The sequence below is a fragment of the Anolis carolinensis genome, chromosome 2 (genome assembly GCF_035594765.1).
Source record: "Anolis carolinensis isolate JA03-04 chromosome 2, rAnoCar3.1.pri, whole genome shotgun sequence".
NCBI lineage: Eukaryota > Metazoa > Chordata > Lepidosauria > Squamata > Dactyloidae > Anolis > Anolis carolinensis.
The window spans coordinates 130,884,428-130,904,596 of NC_085842.1; the positions used below are offsets into that span (position 1 = coordinate 130,884,428).

General features: G+C 39.3%; 1 protein-coding gene across 1 annotated transcript in view; it reads left to right on the forward strand.

The window, feature by feature from the left end:
- The window catches only part of aspscr1 (ASPSCR1 tether for SLC2A4, UBX domain containing), a 96,129-nt gene extending 78,482 nt beyond the window's left edge, over positions 1-17,647 (forward strand). The window contains exons 13-16 of the mRNA XM_008104579.3: positions 13,251-13,302; positions 15,819-15,888; positions 16,163-16,353; positions 17,072-17,647. Coding sequence (XP_008102786.2) covers positions 13,251-13,302; positions 15,819-15,888; positions 16,163-16,353; positions 17,072-17,085 — 327 coding nt within the window. The 3' untranslated portion in view covers positions 17,086-17,647. The remainder of the gene's footprint in view (positions 1-13,250; positions 13,303-15,818; positions 15,889-16,162; positions 16,354-17,071) is intronic.
- Positions 17,648-20,169: the final 2,522 nt, after the last annotated feature.

Below are 20,169 nucleotides of genomic sequence, written 5' to 3' on the forward strand. Positions count from 1 at the left end.
TACACAATGTTCTTGCCATGCCTGAATGCATATGCTTTATGTGTGCCAAACTCTTAGTGCGGGCTTCTTTTATAAAATCTGACCACCCATGGAATCAGACAAGTTGTGAGGCAAAATATTTTTCTTGATCCTGGATCACTTTCCGGAGCATCACTCTCTCATTCCCTTTATTTGTATACTGCCTTTCCATAAACAATATGTTCAAAGAAGTTCACAACAAAGCAAGGCGGAAAATTAGTAATGCACTCCGTTTGAAGTAAAATCAAAATAGTTTCATAACTAATACGCAATAAAGCATGAATAACAACACAGTTAATAATAAACGATTTCATTAAGATCTGATGCAGAAAAAAAATCTGTTTTTGGCCTTGCTAGTTAGCAGTAGCAGAGGGAGAGAGTGATTTTTACATAGTTTGAAGTTCTACTCCTAGGTGTGGCTGTCTTTGCTTGAAGCATACTTTCAAATGCATAATTTTTGGTGTTTGGACTTTCCTTTTTCTTTGCTGTTGTAAAAAGATTCCCTCTGCTGTCATCTTGTATCATAGTTTAGCACCTTTCCTTCGAGGTGAGAGTTTTATTTTGATGGTATCTGGGACTGTAAAGCTGAAGACACTCAGAGCATGCTGATGTGTTTATGAAAACAAATGCTGTAATCTAGTCGGGGAAGACAAGCAACATTAAATACATTTTGAAGCCTTTTGCACTTTCCAGTTGCTGAAAGTGTTTTTGGTTTGTTTGGAACATGTACAGGAAAACTCTTCAATAAAGCCTGTATCACCAGACCATTCTTCCCCCACCAAGCAGTTTGGATGATCTATAGAAGAGGCCTGAATATATCTGTAGATCCTTTATTTCAGCATTCTCTTGTGCATCTTTGCCAGGTTATGTTCTGTTTGTTTCCAGCTTTTTTGTATGACAGAAATGCCTCGGTTAAATGTTTTCTTTCATCCATTCCACTGTGGTTTAGATCAGTGATCTCCCATGGTGGTCACTGGCACCTTTTCCCTGCTCAACTTTACAAAGCACCTTAAAATGACAAACTTTGTCTCCTTTCACAGTCCCTACCATAATCAACCATATTCCCTTGACTGGTCTCAGCTGAATGAGCAACCACCTTTATTTTTATGTGCTAGAGTACAGGAGTGTTGACTGCCCCCCAGAGAGAGACAACTTGAGGTTTGGCAACAGAATATGTGAGCATCTTTCTCCCTTTCACTGTCTCTAACTTTTTCTCTCAATGCACTTCCTAATGATGGTTGTTTGAAATTATCAAACTTCATTTTAAATTACTTGTCTTTGTCTCCCAAGTGTTCAGGTATTTTAATTGACTAAGCATATACCTACTTTGAATTTTTTACTTTATTTTGTAAAGTCAGATTACACTGCTTACCCTTAGTTACACATCACATGACATCAATAAGGAATAAAGGGAGAGAGAAAAAGAAACTGTTACTCATACATTTTAATTTTAAAAAGACAAAATTTCTGACTATAATAAATCCATTCGTAATTTTTATCAAATTACTCTTTTAAATGTTGTGTTTTCTATCCATTGGATCACTGTTAGGGATTTGTTATCTTTCCAGTGCAGGAGGATCAATCTTTTAGTAGCCAAGAAGGCATGAAAGATCTATTTTCCTGTGATCATGTATTAAGTTCCAAGGCATGGGTAAATAGGATGTTTTGATGAAGGTAACTTTATAAAACGTTTTTGAAATCCCGCTTGCCACAACAGCATCCCTTTTGAAATGTCTGTGCTTTATGGAGGCATTTCAAAACCTGGGACAAGGTGAAAGCCGTTCACAGAGTGGGCAGTGTGAACTGAGAGGTTGGTGGCCACATTTCAAGTGTCTTAGTTGTCTAGGGGTTTTGATAGATACTTTGAGGCCTGAAGTTCCAGAGTTCTAACACTACTGCTTTTTAAGGAGAGCTGTGTGTCTTGGTATGTTTCCATTGCTTTATTAAAATGTGAAATATCATTGATGTTTATATTTATACTAAAACCTCTATACTTTTTAGCACTGAGGATTTATTTCTCCACAGTTTGGTAGTTTTTCTGAAAAACAGAAGGAGTGGAGTCTTAATGCTAATATATGGGAAAGTGTAAATGGGCAGATATTCAATGGTCAGGTGTGGTCTGCATAAATGTGTCTGACACGGAGAATCTTCTTATATCCAGATATAATAGTGGGGATGTTTAACAGGATTAAGGAAACTGTCAGCACGTGGGAAGGGAACCTCATGTACATCACTTTGTAAGAGCCAAAGTAGTATTAGAGGCTCACAGTCACACAATCCTTTCAAACAGTACCAGTATCTGCTTCCCCAGTCACATTTCCCTTCAGTACAAAGACAGGTAATCTTCCACTTCTTCCAGTGGTTCTTTGATCTTCAAGTGTATGCTCCACATTCAGCAGTAGCAGACCATGAATTACTTATAAATATGTGTACCAGTCTTCCAGTCTAGAGTGCAGAGATTTGCTTTTAGATGTGTTTGTCAGTAAACATAAGGACTCGTACTCTTAAGCACCTTCCATCTGAAGTGCAGTAGTTGGCTGGCGTGCCCACCACCCAGTAGAGCTCCTCACAGGAGCCCGGCTGACTTGTGAATATACCCAGCTTCTGTTCTCTGGTAGAATTGTGTGGACAGAACCTGAAAATTACTCTGCTATTACTGCAAATGGTGGTGTTGTCTGACATTTGGCTGGAGTACTGGAAATGCACCCAAATTCACAGCTTTCCTTCCGAAGTGAGTCAGCACCACCCAGGATGAGAGACAGACTGCAGCAATTGTTCTTGGAATATCACCCAGGAAAAACAGGCAACAGTCTACCTTCTAAAAGGAGTCATTAATGAACCTGCACACTGTTCAGAAGCATCAAACAGGATGGAGCAGTGTCTTTCTTATTTCCCCATCACACCTGAATGATTTCCTCCTTTTCATAGTTTCAGATTGCATTACTTTAACTTCATGGACTGTCACTGCATCTGCATTTTCGCTGTTTAGATTGGCTGATTATAAATGATACTTTGCCCTCCATCATCAGAAATTTTCATCTGTAGTCTCTCTCCTTCCCCTTTTTTGTTTTTTTACCTTGAGTCAGTGTATATTGGTCTTTGCTTGGATAACCTTTCTCTGCCACAGATATCTGAGCATTTGGCAGAGGCTGAAGGGGGACATGTGTGTGTGTGTATGTCTTGTCTGTTTTGGCGAGAAATAGGTGCAGAAGTTGTTCCAGCTTCCACATCCTTGGCAACTCTGTTATTCTTGGATGCCCTTTTTATTGGCTACTGGTTCTAATTGGGCTGTTTTGCCAAAGCCCCTGTATTCCTTGGAGGTGTAGTTACTGGGCCTGTCTCTACACCAACTTTATGAGGGGCAATGCTGATGTGGTGGTGAACTCTGTACTTGCCTTCTCCAGCTGAAAAACAAACTGAGGCAGGGAGGCATAGATATGTAATCGGTGAAGGCTTGCTTTGGGAATTTGGTATGTAAAGGGAGACAGAGCAAAATCGACAGGAAAACCCAACCTTATTGAATGGGAAGCCCTGTGATTCTTAATATTTCAAACAGGTTCATATCTTTAAGAGATGTGGCAATTAATCTAACGGGGTTTTAATGAAATACGTGGAATCATAAAGTACTCAGTATTATCTCACCAACAAAGTGATTCCTGTTAGAACAAATTGATCACATCTTGAAGGAATGTGATCTTCAGGCCTGGTCCTACAGCACAGAAATAGCAAACACAATCCTTCTACAACCTGGTGCCTTTCAGGTTTATGCTAGTGACTTCCATACTCCAGCACATTGATAAGCCTCAAGGTTGAGGAAGCTGGTGCATTGAACCTTGACTTATACCTGTGGGAATTATAGTAGTCTCAATTGCTTCTGCAACTGGAATACTAAGACTAAGCACTATAATATGAATAAGGGCTCCAGAAAAGCCAATATGAACACTGTAATGACAGTTTTCTATTAACATTATCACTATACCTTTAGAGTCTGTGGCTTAGAAAAAAATACGATAAATTCCAGAATTCCCCAGCAGGCATGCTGGTTGTTGGATTTGGGGAGTTGGTAATCCCAAAAGTAACTTTCTCAAGATTTGTTTCTGTGTGGATTATAGCAGTTGAAGACTAACTTGACAAAACAGGCTTTTGTTTAATTACAGCATGATGAATAGAGAAATAAAGTGCATAAAACTTGAACTGTGAGGGATTCCAGTGGCTGATGGCAGGGATGAGAGCAAGATACCCTCTTCTGGCAGAGCTGGAGAAGGCTGCTTTAAATATCATCTACTTACAATGTGGTGGAATGCTACATAGATGAACTGCTGCTCTATAAACTATTTTCTCTGCCTACATATTTCATTTGAATAGATCAGTGAGAAAGTGTTGGAACAGCTTCACTTACCACCCTATCCAAGTGGTAATTTTCTTCTCTTAATGGGCCCACATATATCTCTTTCTGATACAGTTCTCTAAGCCTTCATAGAATATAATTTTTTTATCTTTTTCATAGTCCTACACATTTTACGTTATTCATGTCCTTAAACATTTATATCTTGTTTTCTCTACATATTAAATGTTTTGTTAATGCAGGTTCCATTACATTTCAGTGCTTGTAAGGAACACAATGTCCTGTCCTCTGTCTCTAGCTAGCAGATGTCTCTATTTCCATTAGGATCTCTGTAGGGCAATGTAGTCCTACAGAGTTAGGAAGTTTGTAAACATGGTATTCAGTAATTTGCAATATATATCCTTGAAACAAGCTAATCAGGAATACTGGCATTGTTTTAGCTTCTTGAGGGAGCACGATTATGGCTTCTGCTCAGTATCATTGGAGTCTATTGCTCCGAGGGTACTATTGTGTGCATGCGTTGCTTTTTGTCATGGCCTTGGGCCCGTACAATAAACTATTTTGATTGATTGATTGAATATATGTTATGAATGAGCAGAAGCTATGATATCCATACTACTTGTTTGTTTTCTACCTGAGATTATGCTGCCTTGCCATTCATCCAGATGAAGAGTTCTTTGAAACCCCAAAGCATGTGTATTCCTGGGATAAAGTAAAGTGATCCCATAGGTCTTATCATTATATCTGTCAATCCCTTTGAGAACAATAAAGTAACTCCTTTACACCAAACTTTATTAATCAGAGGATACAACAAACAGGTTGAATGGACCCCCTTTCTTTCCAGGGTTTTGGATTTTTCCCTCCATCCCTGAAATGAACACGGCTCCCTGTCTTTACATGAAGAAATATCTTTGTCATAGGGACTTCATCACACTAGAGCTTGGATCCACTTTAAATCCACTTTAGGGAGGGGGCTTTAAATAGCTCAGCCAGACAGGTCCGGGCCTCACCAAACTGCAAACCCCAGAATTCTGAAGGAGGCAGAAGCTGGATTTAAAGTGGATTCATGCTCTAGTGTGATGAGGCAGATAGTGACTGCCCTAACAGGGTCCTAGGTCTCTGGAGAGTTCTGTGAACAAGTGCCAGAATGACAGGATGTTGTTGGGTTTTATTTTGTTTTTTTGGCAGAAAGGTGGGATGCGGACATTAAATAAACTAACAAATTACTGATGTTACCATTATAAAGTTGAAAAGGCATCTAGAGGCCAACACTGTTAAACCTGATAGCCACAGGGAATTTAAGAGGGAGACTCAAACTGTAGGATCAAAGCCAGGAAAACAAATGTTGTCAACTTGTCTGCTTCAGAAGGAAAGGGGCTGCATCTGAAGTGAGTGTCTGCTTTTTGTGTGTGTAGGGCAAATGTTCAGACTGGCAGCAACATGGAGTTTTTGGAGCCCATAAAGACTTCAAGGCATTGCTTTGATATTTTGTTATTGCTGTTTGTACTGGCTGCACTCTCCCCATTATTTTAAAGTGTTCTCGAGGGCAGAACTGATCAACTGCAGGTTTCCCTGCTGCAGCACTCCAGCCAAGGGGTCCTAGCAGTTCCAGCTGTTTGTGTTTTTTTTTTCCTAAGCTCATTGGCCCTTCTGGAGATGCCAGGAAAAAAAGCAATCCCCATCCTTGTCACCAAGGGTGAAGAATTCAACAGTGCTAGACATCTTTTCCCAACATTTGGGGCTCCTTCATGTTCTTTGGAACTCTTGAGATTTTTGCTGTAAGCAGAGCTGATTGTGACTCCAGACTGACCAAGTTGCTGCCCTATTGGTAATGCCTGGGAACAAAAATGCAACATTTATGAACTGAATTTTCCTTAATATGATTCCATTAGTAGGAAGAATGAGAAAGAACATGGCTCAATTGAAACATAATGGAAACCTGGCCATGATCTTCCATTATATCTTAACCAAGCCTTCATAATCAGTAAGAGATAATTGTAAGTCTTTTAGTCTAAGTAATTAATGCACCTCTGCAGTTGGTAAAGTTTTCACCTGTTTTCACCTTCAAATGCCCTTAGCACAGAGAATTAGGGTCACTAATCCTAATGCGCTAATCTCTGGTGTCCGTACAGTGTAATGCTGGCAGCAAAATCTTGAAGTCGGGTTCATGAAACGGGTCCATGGCCCAAAGTGATCCAAGAAATCCAGATCATATCGGTCACTTTCATACAAATAGCATTCAGTAATCAAAACTTGTCTGACTTTGGTTTGCCAGCAAGTTCCACTTCAAGAATTTATCTGATAAAGGTAACAGACATTTAAGTCTTTCTCTTCCAGCTGCCTCAGGCTTCCTCTGTGTTTGATCAGAGTCTTCTCAGTTTGGGAAGCTTTGTTCTTGAGTATTAAATGAGACAAGGCCATTTAGGCAATGTCCCTTTGACCGTGGCTCTCGTGTTTATATCCGTTCCGGAGATGGTCTTTGCCTCTTGTCAGAGAAGCTTTGATCCACTAGCTTCCCGATTAAATTTTCCAAGTGCTGGTTTCCGTGTTTGGTGAAGGGGCGGCAGTGGGGCCAGGGTGGGGGTGGCTGTGTGGTATTTCATGGTAGTGGCTTGGATTTCTGCATTCATGTGCATGTCCCCTTTGAAGCACTCATTTTCTTATTAATCTTTAAACATCAAACTAACAGGGGAGCTGTGGCACTCTAATCATTTCAGCTCATGTAACGGAAAGAATGCATCCCCTTTTGGCAGCTGCAAGTCCCCCTTTTCTGTTCACCCTTTCAAAGGCAGCAGCCTCTGCCTGATCTCAAGGCCTCTGAACAAATGTGGCCAGTTAATACTGCAGTGAATTGCAAGCTTTTGGAGCATCCTTTTGTGGAAGGAGCATGCACAGATATTTGGAGTGTGCTTGGAAGTTAGGTGAAACATTGCTTCAGCTAGCTACCACTATTGATATCATGGGGGATAGGTCATTGTCACCAGTCTTCCATTGACAGAACCACAAGACTTGTCTCACTAGCTTGATATTTTAACCTCTTTAACTCCTATGTCAGAGGGTCCCAGTATATCCTTGCTATCTCCTTTGGGAACTACGTGTCAGCTTGTATATTTGGGCAGAGAAAGGGGGGTGATGTGACCAGCATGGTAGCTTAATCTTTCTATGTACACTTGGGAGTCCTTTTGTAGTACACTCTGCCTCTGATGTCTCATCACTTCAGGGCACGATGCATAATCACTTTCCAATGGTTAGTTTTGAGCTTTTCAGCTGATTGCCCTTCCTTTGTGTCCTTAAAAAAGCAATCTGTGTTCAAATCCTCAACCTTAGTCCACCTTGAAGGGTCTGGTCACTTAAGCCCCAGTAGCTCTTGTAGAAACAGTTACAATAACATTGCAATATGTAGATTGATGTCTTGGTGTGTAAGCTTCCAGAGGCATCTGACTACCTGCTATTCGCAAAGAGCATTGGATGGACTGGACTGATTCGGACCCTCCCTCCCGTCCAGTCTGATCCTGTAAAGCAATTGTTCTTTTGTTGTTTAGATACTGATGAAGTCAGGAGAAAAATATAAATAAAGGAAAACTATCATGCTGCTTATAGTAGAGATATATCACATGTTCCCTTTGACCAAGTCAATACACATTATCTCTTTTAGCTTCTACTTTTGCAACTTTCATGTCTGGCTTTTCTGCTCTTTACATGCTTAGCCAGATATTATTTATTAAAATATTTGTATCCCACCCTATATCCAACGTTCTCTGAGTGTGAGATGGATAAATACTTGTTTCAGACAAGCCCTGTTGTGCCACTTCACAGATACCGATTTATGTTTAAATACAATTTGGAAGTTTCAGCTTCTGTTTGTAGAAGGATGGCTCATATTTTTCCATAGTGGGGTTGGGTTGCATTGTACTGGACTAGGCTCGACTAAAGTATCAAATAACACAAGTTCCTATATTGTGCACCATCTGTTTTTTCTAAAATTTAAGTTTCAAATGGTTTGTGATATTGCTTGTGCTCTAACTTAGGCTTTGATTTTAGAACTTTTTAAAAAAATGTATAAGCGCCAGAGACTCTCAGTCTATTAATCGAAAATATATGTGACATGAGAATGTAATCTTCAAAAGTTCTGGAGGCGTCTTGGTCTTTAATGTGTTGTCCCAGCAAAGAACAGCTCCAAGCATTCAAAAGTCCAAGGAATCCGCAGCAAGAAGTGACTCACAATTCGGAAAGAGCTGCTGCCAGGGGAGAAATCGGAAATGGTCTCAAGTATTCCATTTTTCATTGAATATTCTGCCTGATGGAATGCGAATAAAAATGGTATAATGTGATCCAACAATGCTAGGGATGTGCAGAGCTCATTGGCAAGGTAGAGCAGTGCGGGTGAGGAGAGCAGGAGTGGAAGAAGGATGTTTTATCCATACATTACTAAACTTGAAATGTGTTCCAAAGTTGGTGTCAGGGAAGACATCCTGACCAGAAGATCAAAGCTACCGTACAAGTCTCTTAACTTTGCTTTTACACATCTTATACCTGGTTGTAGGCTACCAGATTTATGAGACCTACTGAGTACTTTGCTTTTTTGGTATTTTTTGTAACACCAGGGAAGTAGATATAGAAGAGATTGAAAAGCAGGCAAATAGCATGCACACAAAAAGCATGCCTTGTACTTAGCCTGAAGAAAAGGGTGAGTTGTGGATAAACTCTTGTGAGGAGAATGTTTATTGGTCAGACGAATGGAATCAAAAAGGCAGGATGAAGATCTGGAGGTTGGGGGTAAGCCATGGAGAGGTGGCTAAATTTTGTGTGCTCTTGAGCTGCTGTTTCATTCCTTTAAGTCTCTTCCAATTAAAATGGCTTTGGACTGATGTCTTGCCAGTGGTGGGAATTGGTTGGGGAGGAGGAGCTTGATGGACTTACTTGTCAACTTGTGAGTAAAAATAGGATAGCTGCTCTTATCAGGACATTGTGTGTGTGTGTGTGTGTGTGTGTCACCGCGCGCGCGCATGTGTGCGCCACAGCATGGGTGTTGTGTGTTTCTGTCTCATTCTTGGACTGTGTTCCTTTGCTCTGTCTCTCTTTCTTTGTGCCTCACTCACAGGCCCTGCCATGAATTTTCTCTGACCCCTTGGGGCCATTCCCACATGAAGCTTTGATGTGTGTGCCCAGAGCTTGATTGACAAGGAAGTTTTAGTGGCGGCAACTGGAGAAACGAAGAGAAAAGGGCAGGGCTTTGAACTAAAGGGCTTTGAGCTCTGAGATGCTGTGCTTAGTTATCTCCTTCAGAATGTTAATTATTCATCATGATAATTGGGCAGGAGAGAAAAAAAGAGAGGGGATGTTATTAAAAAATTCCAACACTAACACGCTACAAAAACCTCATTTTCCAACTTTGTGGCCAGCGTGAAAAGGATAGTGTGTATGTGAAGAGGTTTGGTTGGGGGGGGGGGGGGAGTTTCCTTTTAAAAAATCCATTCCCTAAATAGTAGGAGCCCATCAGATGAAGGCAGTGGAGACATCAAAGCTTTCATAAGGGTTTTCTTGGGGTTCTTAACTGTGTCTGGTACTTTTTTAATTAAAAAGTTTACGGAGAGCCGCCTTTGTGACTGGTTCCTGGTGGAGCTTGCAACTTTGGGTCCTATTGCTTGAGAGAGGAAGTATTTTAAAGGGATGAATAAAGTTTTTTCTCCTGCTGTTAGGATATCAAGCTGGCACCATGAAAAACCTGATTGCTAGAATGTAGGAGAGGAAACTTGGTCTTGTCCTGTGTATGTGTGGGGAGAGATGGTCTTCTTTTCCTGGGACCTGAATATATTCAGTTACTATATCTGTTGCCTTCCCATTTCAAATCTCTGGAGAATAGATCGGTAAGGTGGGTTCTTTTCATTTAATGTACTAATATTTACTGTTACACTTGGATCACTTCCAGACTCTTGATCCATCACTTCAAAAAAAGGAAGCGGCACCATTTGCCTTGCAAAGAGCAATAGTATATCCTTTCTTTTTCTGTTCCAAACAGTCTGGCTTTAAACCCTGTCAGAGATTCTCCTTTGAGTCCATTGATGGTAGAATTATATAGTTGAAAGGAGTGAATTTTGTTTTTGTTTTGTTGCTGTGTAGATTGCTTTCTGCTTGACTTTATTGAAGTTCATTTATTCAGTGTCACTTTGCTGTTAGAATGTTTTGGGAAACCCTTTTGTAATAATAATAACTTTATTCTTGTATCCTGCCCTATCTCCCCGAAGGGACTCAGGGCGGCTCACATGGGGGCCAAGCCCAAATACGGCATAAAATACGGTATCAAAGTGCGTTTAAAGCATGTAAACATATAAAAAACAAGCATATAAAATACAATAAAAACATACTCAACCAACTAATAGTCAAGGTGCAGTTAGCATATTCATGATTGGAGTAAGGCAATAGAATTTGTATATGTGCAATATCTTGCAACCTCTAGAGCTGGGCTAGAATAATTGTATTTCTACTTTGACTAGCATAATGTGGTGCTTTGAGAGCTGAACTTTGACTATGACTTTGTAGGCCAGGGTTTGAATTCCCACTTTACCATGAAATTCACTATGGACCTTGGGCATGTCCTATCTTTTCAGCCTCAGTGAAAGACAAGGGCAATTATGAACAAATTTTGCCAGGAAAGGCTTGTGATTGGGATTTCCTTAGGGTCGCCATGGATAGGAAATGAAGAACACACAACAAAGTAAGGGCATGGGTTTAGCTGTTGTGCTAACAGTGGAGTTCAGGATACAAGTTTATATTTTGCGAATAAGTTGAAGAATTTAAAAGGCCAGAGTAACCCTCACATTTGCCATTTTGTTTCCCAAGCATTTGGTTTGGTGAAATTCGTTAGGAGCATCAGGTTTCACCATTCTAAATAATTTGGCATTGTCCTTTAGCTGGCAAATTTGATAGTCATCCCTGTTGCTAGAGTATTTATGAACAAATTATAATTTATTTATGCCAAGAATCTTTTTCAAAACATAAATATTTTCCAAGTCAGTCTAGAGTCAAATTAAGAACCTTGAAAGGATGGACCCTTTTATTAAATGAAAACTGCTACATTTTTGTTTGGCTTGTAATGAGGGTTTTGTCATAAGGTTTTTTGAAAGCAAAGTGTCTATTGCACCATCCATATCTGTATGAATGCTGACACTCTTACAAAGCTCCAAATATAGCAAGTCTTCCCTATATAAGATCCATGATGTTTCTTTTCCTTTATTCTTCATGTTTTACACAAGAAGGCCTTCAAAGCAGTGGTTCTCAACCAGTGGGTTCCCAGATGTTTTGGCCTTCAACTCCCAGAAATCCTAACAGCTGGTAAACTGGCTGGGATTTCTAGGAGTTGTAGGCCAAAAGACCTGGGGACCCACAGGTTGAGAACCACCTTTTTAGAGTGTCTTATTCTCTCCACTTCCAGCCCTTTTTTAAAAGTAGGTTTAGTGCTGATTTCTTTCTAAGACTTTTAATATCAATTTCAGTCAGTGTCTTGTACTTGTTGGCAGATCAGTCAATTGACACTTGTGTTTGTTGAGACCTCTCAGATATACTCCAAGTGGTCTCAGGGTGCTCACTTTTCTGATCACATTTCTAGATATAATGAACCACCAACTTTGCATCTAGAATTGTGATTAGAAAGTGACTACTGGGAGAGCTTACTGATCAAAAGTGCTACAGAAGACAGATATAAAAACAAAATGTTTTAATATCTGTCTTTTGTAGTGCTTTGTGATGATATTAAAAAATGTGTTTATATAATCACAAAGCATCTGTTGAACTAATATTTCTAATGGCCCCTTGGAGGAATGGCAATAATACAGTCCTTGGCTGTGGCACTCCAGCAAACGCAGACGCTCAGCTGCTCTGTGTGCCTTTCTCTGTGTTAATCCATCATTTCTTGATTTATTTAAAGTATTTGTACTGCACTCTTTAGCCAGGAAAAGGATCCCAGAGGAGTTAACAAATACTAAGTGCAAGTTCGTCTCTCAAAATTGTGAATACATGTGACTCAGAGTAACCTTTCGGCTTATGGTGACCCCATCAATTTCATAGGGTTTCCTATGCAAGAAATACTCAGTGGTACAATACCTCTGAAGTATAGGCTATAGTACCTGGGATTTGTTGGTGGTCCCACCCAAGTACTATCCAGGGCTAACCCTCATGATCAAACAAGATCTGGTGCCTTTAGGATACAATGCAAAAAACAAAACAAAAAACACAACACAATATATTTGGAAGAAAGGGATGGTGTAAGAAGCGGAGAGAAAGCTCCAGCAATAATTCATTAATTTGTAATTCTTATTGCAATCAATAAGGGTAGAATGGATCCTTTTCCACATGTCAGTGGTCTAACACATTTTGTCTTTCTTAACTCGAGCTTGAGAATAGATAGAAAACCTATAAGGGGTAAGAACTGTTGGCTACTGCGTAGTTGTCTATAATTGAAAGTAGCTTTGTTACCAGCATGAAGGTTTGAAGGTTGTTCTTCTTAAGCAGCAATATGCTGACAACCAAAAAGGTCCCCTTTGGCTTGTGGAACAAAAGACAGCTGCTCTCTGCAGTGCTTACATGCTCTTCAGCTGACTACAAAATTATGATTTATTTATGTCATTTCTGTCGCGCCTTTCTCACCCGAAGGGACTCTAGGCGGCTTATAGACCTGACAAAAATTCAATGCCAGTAAAACAACGATACAATACAATAAAACATAAAGCAATTAAAAACAATTTACATTAAGCATTAAAACATATAAGACAATATACAAAACTTAAAACATAAGAAGTGCATAAATCCATTCGTCCAACCATAAATCCAGAAGAGGCGTTTCCAGGTTTTTCTGTATTTTCTTCTAACTCTGGGATTTTTCTTATTGCAGGCTAACCTTTTCCCTGCTGCTGTTGTATACTTTGGATCTGAAAAGCAGAATGGCAAGTACCTGACTTTTCTGGTGCCTTTCCAGAAGATTCTGCAAAGCTCTGTATAAGTGTTCAAAGGAGCAAAGTCCTGGGGGCCAATCCCAGTTTTTAATGTATTGGCTCCATTGGCCGACAATATGTTTCCGGGGCCAATTCAAAGTGCAGGTTATTATCTATAAAGCCCTATATGGCTCAGATCCTGCCTATTTACATGACCGCATCTCTCCCTATGAACCTGTCCAGACTTTAAGATCAGCAGGGGAGGCTCTCCTCTTGATCCCACCTCTTTCACAAGTGAGGTTGATTTGGGGGGGGGAGAGAGAGAGAGAGAGAGACAGAGAGCCTTCTCCATAGTTCCCCCCCCCCCCCCCCCCGCTCTGGAATGCTCTCCCCAGGGAAATAAGACAAGAGCCCACCTTGTTAACTTTCAGAAAGAAGCTAAACACTTGGCTATTTAAGCAAGCCTTTGAGAATAGCTGCATTGTATTGAAAACTATCAGACAGGATTTAGAATGACCACGAGATAGTTAATTATAACCCTGGATAGCAGAATTAAAACACCTAATGTAAACATTAAAATCACATGATCCAAAATTGTAAACCAAGGCCACTCCAATTGTCAATTGCACATATTCCCTATTTATTTCTCCCACTGCATTACTTTACTGTCCAAATGCTTGGTCACATATTCATGTCTTTGTTTTCTTTCTGAAGACCAAGAGGGAGATCTAATCTCACTGGGGGGGGGGGAGTTCCAGACCCAAGGAGCCACCACTGAGAAGGCCACGTCTCTTGTCCTCACCAACCATATTTCCGAAGGAGGGACTGAGAGTAGGACCTTGTTAATCATGTATTGCTTATATTTTTGTATTATTTGTTGTAAGTCGCTCCGAGTCCCTTTGGGGAGAGGAGGCAGGGTATAAATAAAAATTATGTATTATTATTTGAGTATGTTAAGAAAAAATCAGTGGACTGCTGATGGCCCAGGAATTTTATATTAGGCCATGAAACCAGTTTAGAAGTTAACCTGGCATGGAAATGATATATAGTTGCTGTATTTTAAGATGAAATAAATGAAAATATCAATTCTTTTCACATATATACTTATGATTTTTATTGTTAGCTGCTTTGAGTCCCCTTTGGCAGGAAAAAAGCAGAGTATAAATATGGTGATGACAAATCATCATCTCCAGTTAAAAAATGGAGTCACCCCAACATGGTGTTAATAATGGCTGAAAGGATTTGGTGAAGAGCTAATTTTGCCTTGGCTCAGTTCTTCAATTTATTGATTTTAACTCATGGTTTTGTTGTTTGTGCCCATCTATCCATTATTTTGTTTATATCTGCTTTTCTTCCAGGCTGGGACTCAAGACACTTTATAAAAGGCAGAGTACAATAAAAAATATATAGGTTAAACCATATGAAATAAAAACAATTGTGTCAATTGACAACAGAATTAAAACTAGTTAAAATGTTAGTTTTAAACCAATTAAAAACAGTATAGCACCCTAAAACCACTCCTGTTTGTTAAAAGCAGTTTTCCAAGGGTTGCTGGAAAAGAAAGATCTTAACTTGCCATGAGAGGGAAAACAACAAAGGAGTCTTACTAACTTCCCTCAGAATGGAGTTACAAAATGTGGGAGCAATCACAGAGGAGGGTTTCTCCCATGTTACCACCATACCTGCAAAGAAATTGGAATAAAGAGAAGTATTTTCCCTGCAGATCTAAATCTTGGACTGGCTCTTATGGGAAGATACAATCATTTAAATAGCTGGGCCTGGCATCATATAGGACTTTATAGGTCAAATCCAGCATTTTGAATTGTGCCCAGAAACAGACTGGCAGTCAGTGGATCTGTGTCTAGTTAAGCTAATATAAATAATAATTTCATTGTATTACCATAAGTAAAGTGAGATCAAGTACACCTGGAATAAGAATAAATTACAAGTTGTGCCACTTTTTTAAAAATCGGGGATGTTTGTACCTTAATTATTCATAAATAATTTTTGAAATCAAACAGAACTTACAGTCTATAATAGCCACGAATAAAACACATATATTTTAAATACTCCACATTATCTCCAATAGTTCACCTTCAAGCTTAGGACAAGTATGCTACATATTGCTATGGATATCTGCTCAGATAACCATAACAGCTGAACTGAGGCAGCTTTAAGATTGTCCGAAGAGGAGATCAGAGTAGTTTTGTGCTGCATGTTGAAGATATCATCTAGCAGTCTGATTGGAGCATTTTACTAGGAAATGGCAAATGGTATAAAGATCAAAAGAATTAAAGAGTAAGTAAAACATATACATACAGGATGAGACACTGTCTGTCTGCAGTTTTGCTTTTGTTAGTGTTATAACCATCACTCAATCAGTATACAGAGTGATATCTGGACAAACAGATACAGGTTTTAAAAACAAAAGTGAGTTTGGAGGCTTTGTTGCTTTGAAGCACTTTGCTACAGATATCCTAAGAGAATTATTACTTTATTTAACAGACATGAACTCTGTGTGTTTATAGATTACTATCTGAGGCTGGACCTGCTGGAATCTGTAGTATCCCCTTCTAAAGCAGACATTTTAGTAGCTAGGTAAGCAGATGCTGTACTCCTTTTTAAAGATATGATTTCCTTGCCCAGTGAAAAGTGTTGGCAATTGATAAAACTTGCTTGAACATGTGCTTTCGCTTGGAAATTTGTAAGTCCCAGCTGAATGAAGACTGCCACCCACACTGTCCAGTCTCCTAAAGACTGAAAAGCATTTTTGTTGAAACTCAAAGATCTTTTAACTTTTTGCTATGAAATTCAAAATCTAAAGTGCTGGAGTGTATTATCCTAACATCTGCATGTTTACTTTTTCTCCTAGACGTTTGTCTAAATCGGTGACTTATTCTCCACCAAGTTCACAACCTGTAATTCATTCCCCACCTGAACCAAAGGAAGCGGGAGAGACTGTAGTACCAGGAAACTCGGAGATGGCCACAGCTGTGGAAGTTTCCCAGCCACCAGCCAGGAGAGCTCCATCCGGAAAAGTGCCAAAGTGGTTGAAGCTTCCAGGTACCCTCTTACAATACTTGCTGTTAAACAAATGTCTTTCTCAGGAAGGATCTATGCAACTAGTCCAGCATTCTGCATGTAGGTTTATGGCAAAATTCTGCACAGGGACAGTGTAGGTTACTGTATGACTTACTGGGATTGCTGAGAATTGTTTTTCTGAAAGGTTCATTTTAAAATTCCTTCCTTCAATGAAACTGACAAGAAAGGATGGTAGAATGGGAATATGCCAACTATAAGCTTAATGTTCTTCTCCCTCTATAGAGTGTATTGCCTGAATATAAAGAATTTAGTTTTCCATTGTACCATATTTTCATTCCTTTCTAACTATCCAAGGTTTAAAAACCTCTAAAAAAGAGAGACTCCATCACACTCTGAGACAGCACTTTACATTGTCATATAGCTCTTAGCATCAGGAGATTCTTCCTTATGAAACCATTACTCAGTGTCTTAGTCTCTGGAGCAGCAGAAAAAAGTATGCTCTATCTTCAGTGTGATATCTGTTCATATATTTTAAAATGTCCCTTCTTAACCACCTCTTCTCCAGGCTTAACTTACCCATCTCCCTAGGCCACTACTCATAGTACATGGCTTCCAGACATTTTACCATTTTGGTTGCCTCCCTGTTGAGATGTTTGTTGAAAATGCAGCAGTGAGGAAGCTCACTATAGCAAAAGATTATTGCAAACGCTGTGATTGCTATTTTCTGTTTGTATTTCAGGTGGAAAAAGGTGAAGGTGGTGTGATATACGTCATCAGAGCAATGCCTTGCCTGGCTTGAGAGGCAACATGTTCAGTTGCCTCATTTCCTCTTTGTGTATAATATTGAATGACATGCCAAAAGGTCTGGCCTCACCAACTGATTTTTCAGAATAAAATTACAGTGCATAATTTTCTCTTGCCAACTTTACTGTATTGGGAATAATTGAAAGAAGTTTTGTCTGCAGAATTATGTTCTGGCTACAAATATGGCAGTGCAGTAAAGCAGAAAAAACCTACATTTCTATTTTTGAATAAATGAAGTAATCAGACACATTCGTGAAAATTCTTTGCCATTTAAGAGAGGAATTTCTGAGCTGTGGTGCTTTTCATACTTAAATGGTGCTTAGAAATTTGTTAGGTCATTTCTAGGTTCAGTAACTTGCCCAGTAGCAAGCAACTGCAGCATGTCTAAGGGCTGATTTTGCTCCCTTAAGATCTTCTGAGGTCTGCCAAAAATAATTTATCCACCCCATAAAAAGCAGAAGTCTACTTTTGGTTTTGAAATGTCAATAAAAGGTGAATTGTCACTCCTAAAGGTTTACTTTTTTATGTGCCAATAAAAGGGGAGTCCAGAGTCTGGAGGGACCAAGGACAGCAGAAATAGTCTTGTGGGCGTTGCATGTGACCCTAGAGCCACACTTACTTATGATTGTAAAAGGGAGGCAAATGATCACCTGCAACTAGCATGAGTTACCATTTCTCATGCTGGATGACGATATCGGATATATGATGATATCGGATAGTTTTCAGACCTCTTACTTGTTCCCTATGAAAACATTTATTATTATATAAACAGCATTACTAAACAGGAAAAATATGGTTTTCTAACAGGGCTTCTACAATTATTTCAGTATGTAACAAAAAGAACCCATCTGTTTAGTAATCACATTTTATGTTTCCATTCAGAGTTCTATCAATATAATTAAAATGTTCACTTCAGCTCCCAAAAATGCTTTCCCTAACTATGCTTGCTTTTTGTACCAACTCTAATTTTAAATTATCCTTACATTCATGAGCATTTTCCCCAACAATACTACGAACATGCCTGGTGGCAACTTAACCCAGATTTTTTCTTTTATTAAACTACGTTTCTCAAGAATGACAAATCACGGGAAGTTCTCATTAACAGTATACTGAAGTAGCACCCCTTTGCATATTTCCAACATTTAACTTGGAGTTTTATAAAAAAAACCTATATAAATTTTGTGATATTAGTTACATGACAATTTATATTGAGCTTCTGTTTCAAAAGGGAATAATCTTATCATACACATTTTAGAATAATTTTTATAAAATGTGTACTTCAAATAAATGTCCAGTTCCTTGATTTATAATATTTAAAGTGTTCGATAGCAGTCCTGCTATTGTTTTTTTGCCTGACAGAATCTCAATTTATTGTTCCCTTTGCATTTCTGTGCCAGGAAATGTCAAATCTGTAAATATTTATAGAAAAGAAAATGCTGGCCCCCAATTTGGCAAATGCTTCTGCTTTGGTTCATTTTGTGCTGGTCTAGGAATTCCATCTCTGGCCTTGTGTCACTAGAGCCTTGTTTTCCTTTGTCCCGAGGTCCACTGCACACATTCCATGAGAAGTAAGGTACATCTGTTGGCTGAGCACCCAACTGTTAACTGCCTTGTGGGTGCATGCTGTCTGCTCTAAACTGAGAGACGCATTTAGTGAGACAGCACAGCATTGCTCTCTACTGAATACAGAGCTGTACTGAGCCAAGTCACTGCATTGTACTTCAAGCCTTTGTTGAATTCAAAGTGTAGCTCTTTTTTGTGCCTGAATTGTTTTCAGTGCTTCGAGAACATCCATAGGTATATCTGTGTATGCCTAATTTATGACATTCTTTACTACTCAAAGGCCTTGATTTTTCCACATACTGTTGCTGTATAACCAAAAGAAGGGGTATCTGTCGGCTTTAGAAGCAAATACTAAACATTTGCAAGTTTTGATCTCGCTGCCCCTTTATTCAGTTTTGTGACTGAGCCAAAATGATCAAACACTCAGGTGATATATTCAGATTCATCTAAATAGAACCCACATCAATGGATTTTAACTATATGGTTTTTCCATAAAAGTACATGGAGATGTATTAAAGCTGAATGACTAGAGGAAGCCTTTCAGTCAGTCTCCCTCTGAATTGTGTGCTCCCTCCTCCCACTAATCGGGTTCTATATCAGTTCAGAGTAACCTGCTTTCTATTCAATGGCTCTGACATGGCCCATTTCCCTCCTGCCCCCACTTTTTCTAACAAAGAAAACAGAGCATTGTACCATCTGAATGAACTTCAAAGTGACTGGAAGGGGCACCAAGGGTTCCTGGCACTTGTCATTGTCTCCCAGACTGGCCAACATTTCCCTTCAGGTCTAATTACTTCCAAATGTTTCCAGTCGCTTTGAAGAAAATTGGGAGGGGTGGTGGGAGGGAAAAGGTAGGGGGAAATGGGGTTGTGAGCACAGAGAGCCGAAAGTGGTTAAAACAGGAAAAGAACAGATATTTAATGTCACTCTCAAAATGAGCCACTAAAGAATGTAGAAGACAACAGGAGTTGAAAACTGGTACCTAGCTTGTAGTTATTGTCACACACATATTGTTGCCATCTGTATGACTTCCACAGAAGATAAGGTAGAAATTGGATCCAGGCTGCGCTACAGCAGTGCCAATTCTATTCTTCCTGTAAACTGGAAGGATGTGGTGTGCATAGGTCATCAGTAAGCTGCTCTGAGTAGGAGGTTAGCAGGTATTTTATTTCAGCGTTTAAAGCTGCGGTTTTGTAATTGTTTCTTTTGGTCTATATAATGTTGACACCAAAGGTGCTTTCTGGGTTTTTATCCCCATGCTCAGCACTCTGTATTTTAATATTGTGAGATCCATCACATAACTAAGGAACCAGAATTTTGGCTAAGTCAAACAAGAACATACACACTCTTATTATTAGGATGGATTATGAACATTAGTATATGGTTCTTCCTGATAGAAAGGTGTATGTGTGTTTCTTCAAAACATACTTTTGTTTTATTGCTGTCTATTCTTTATAAGTGGTAGAGAGA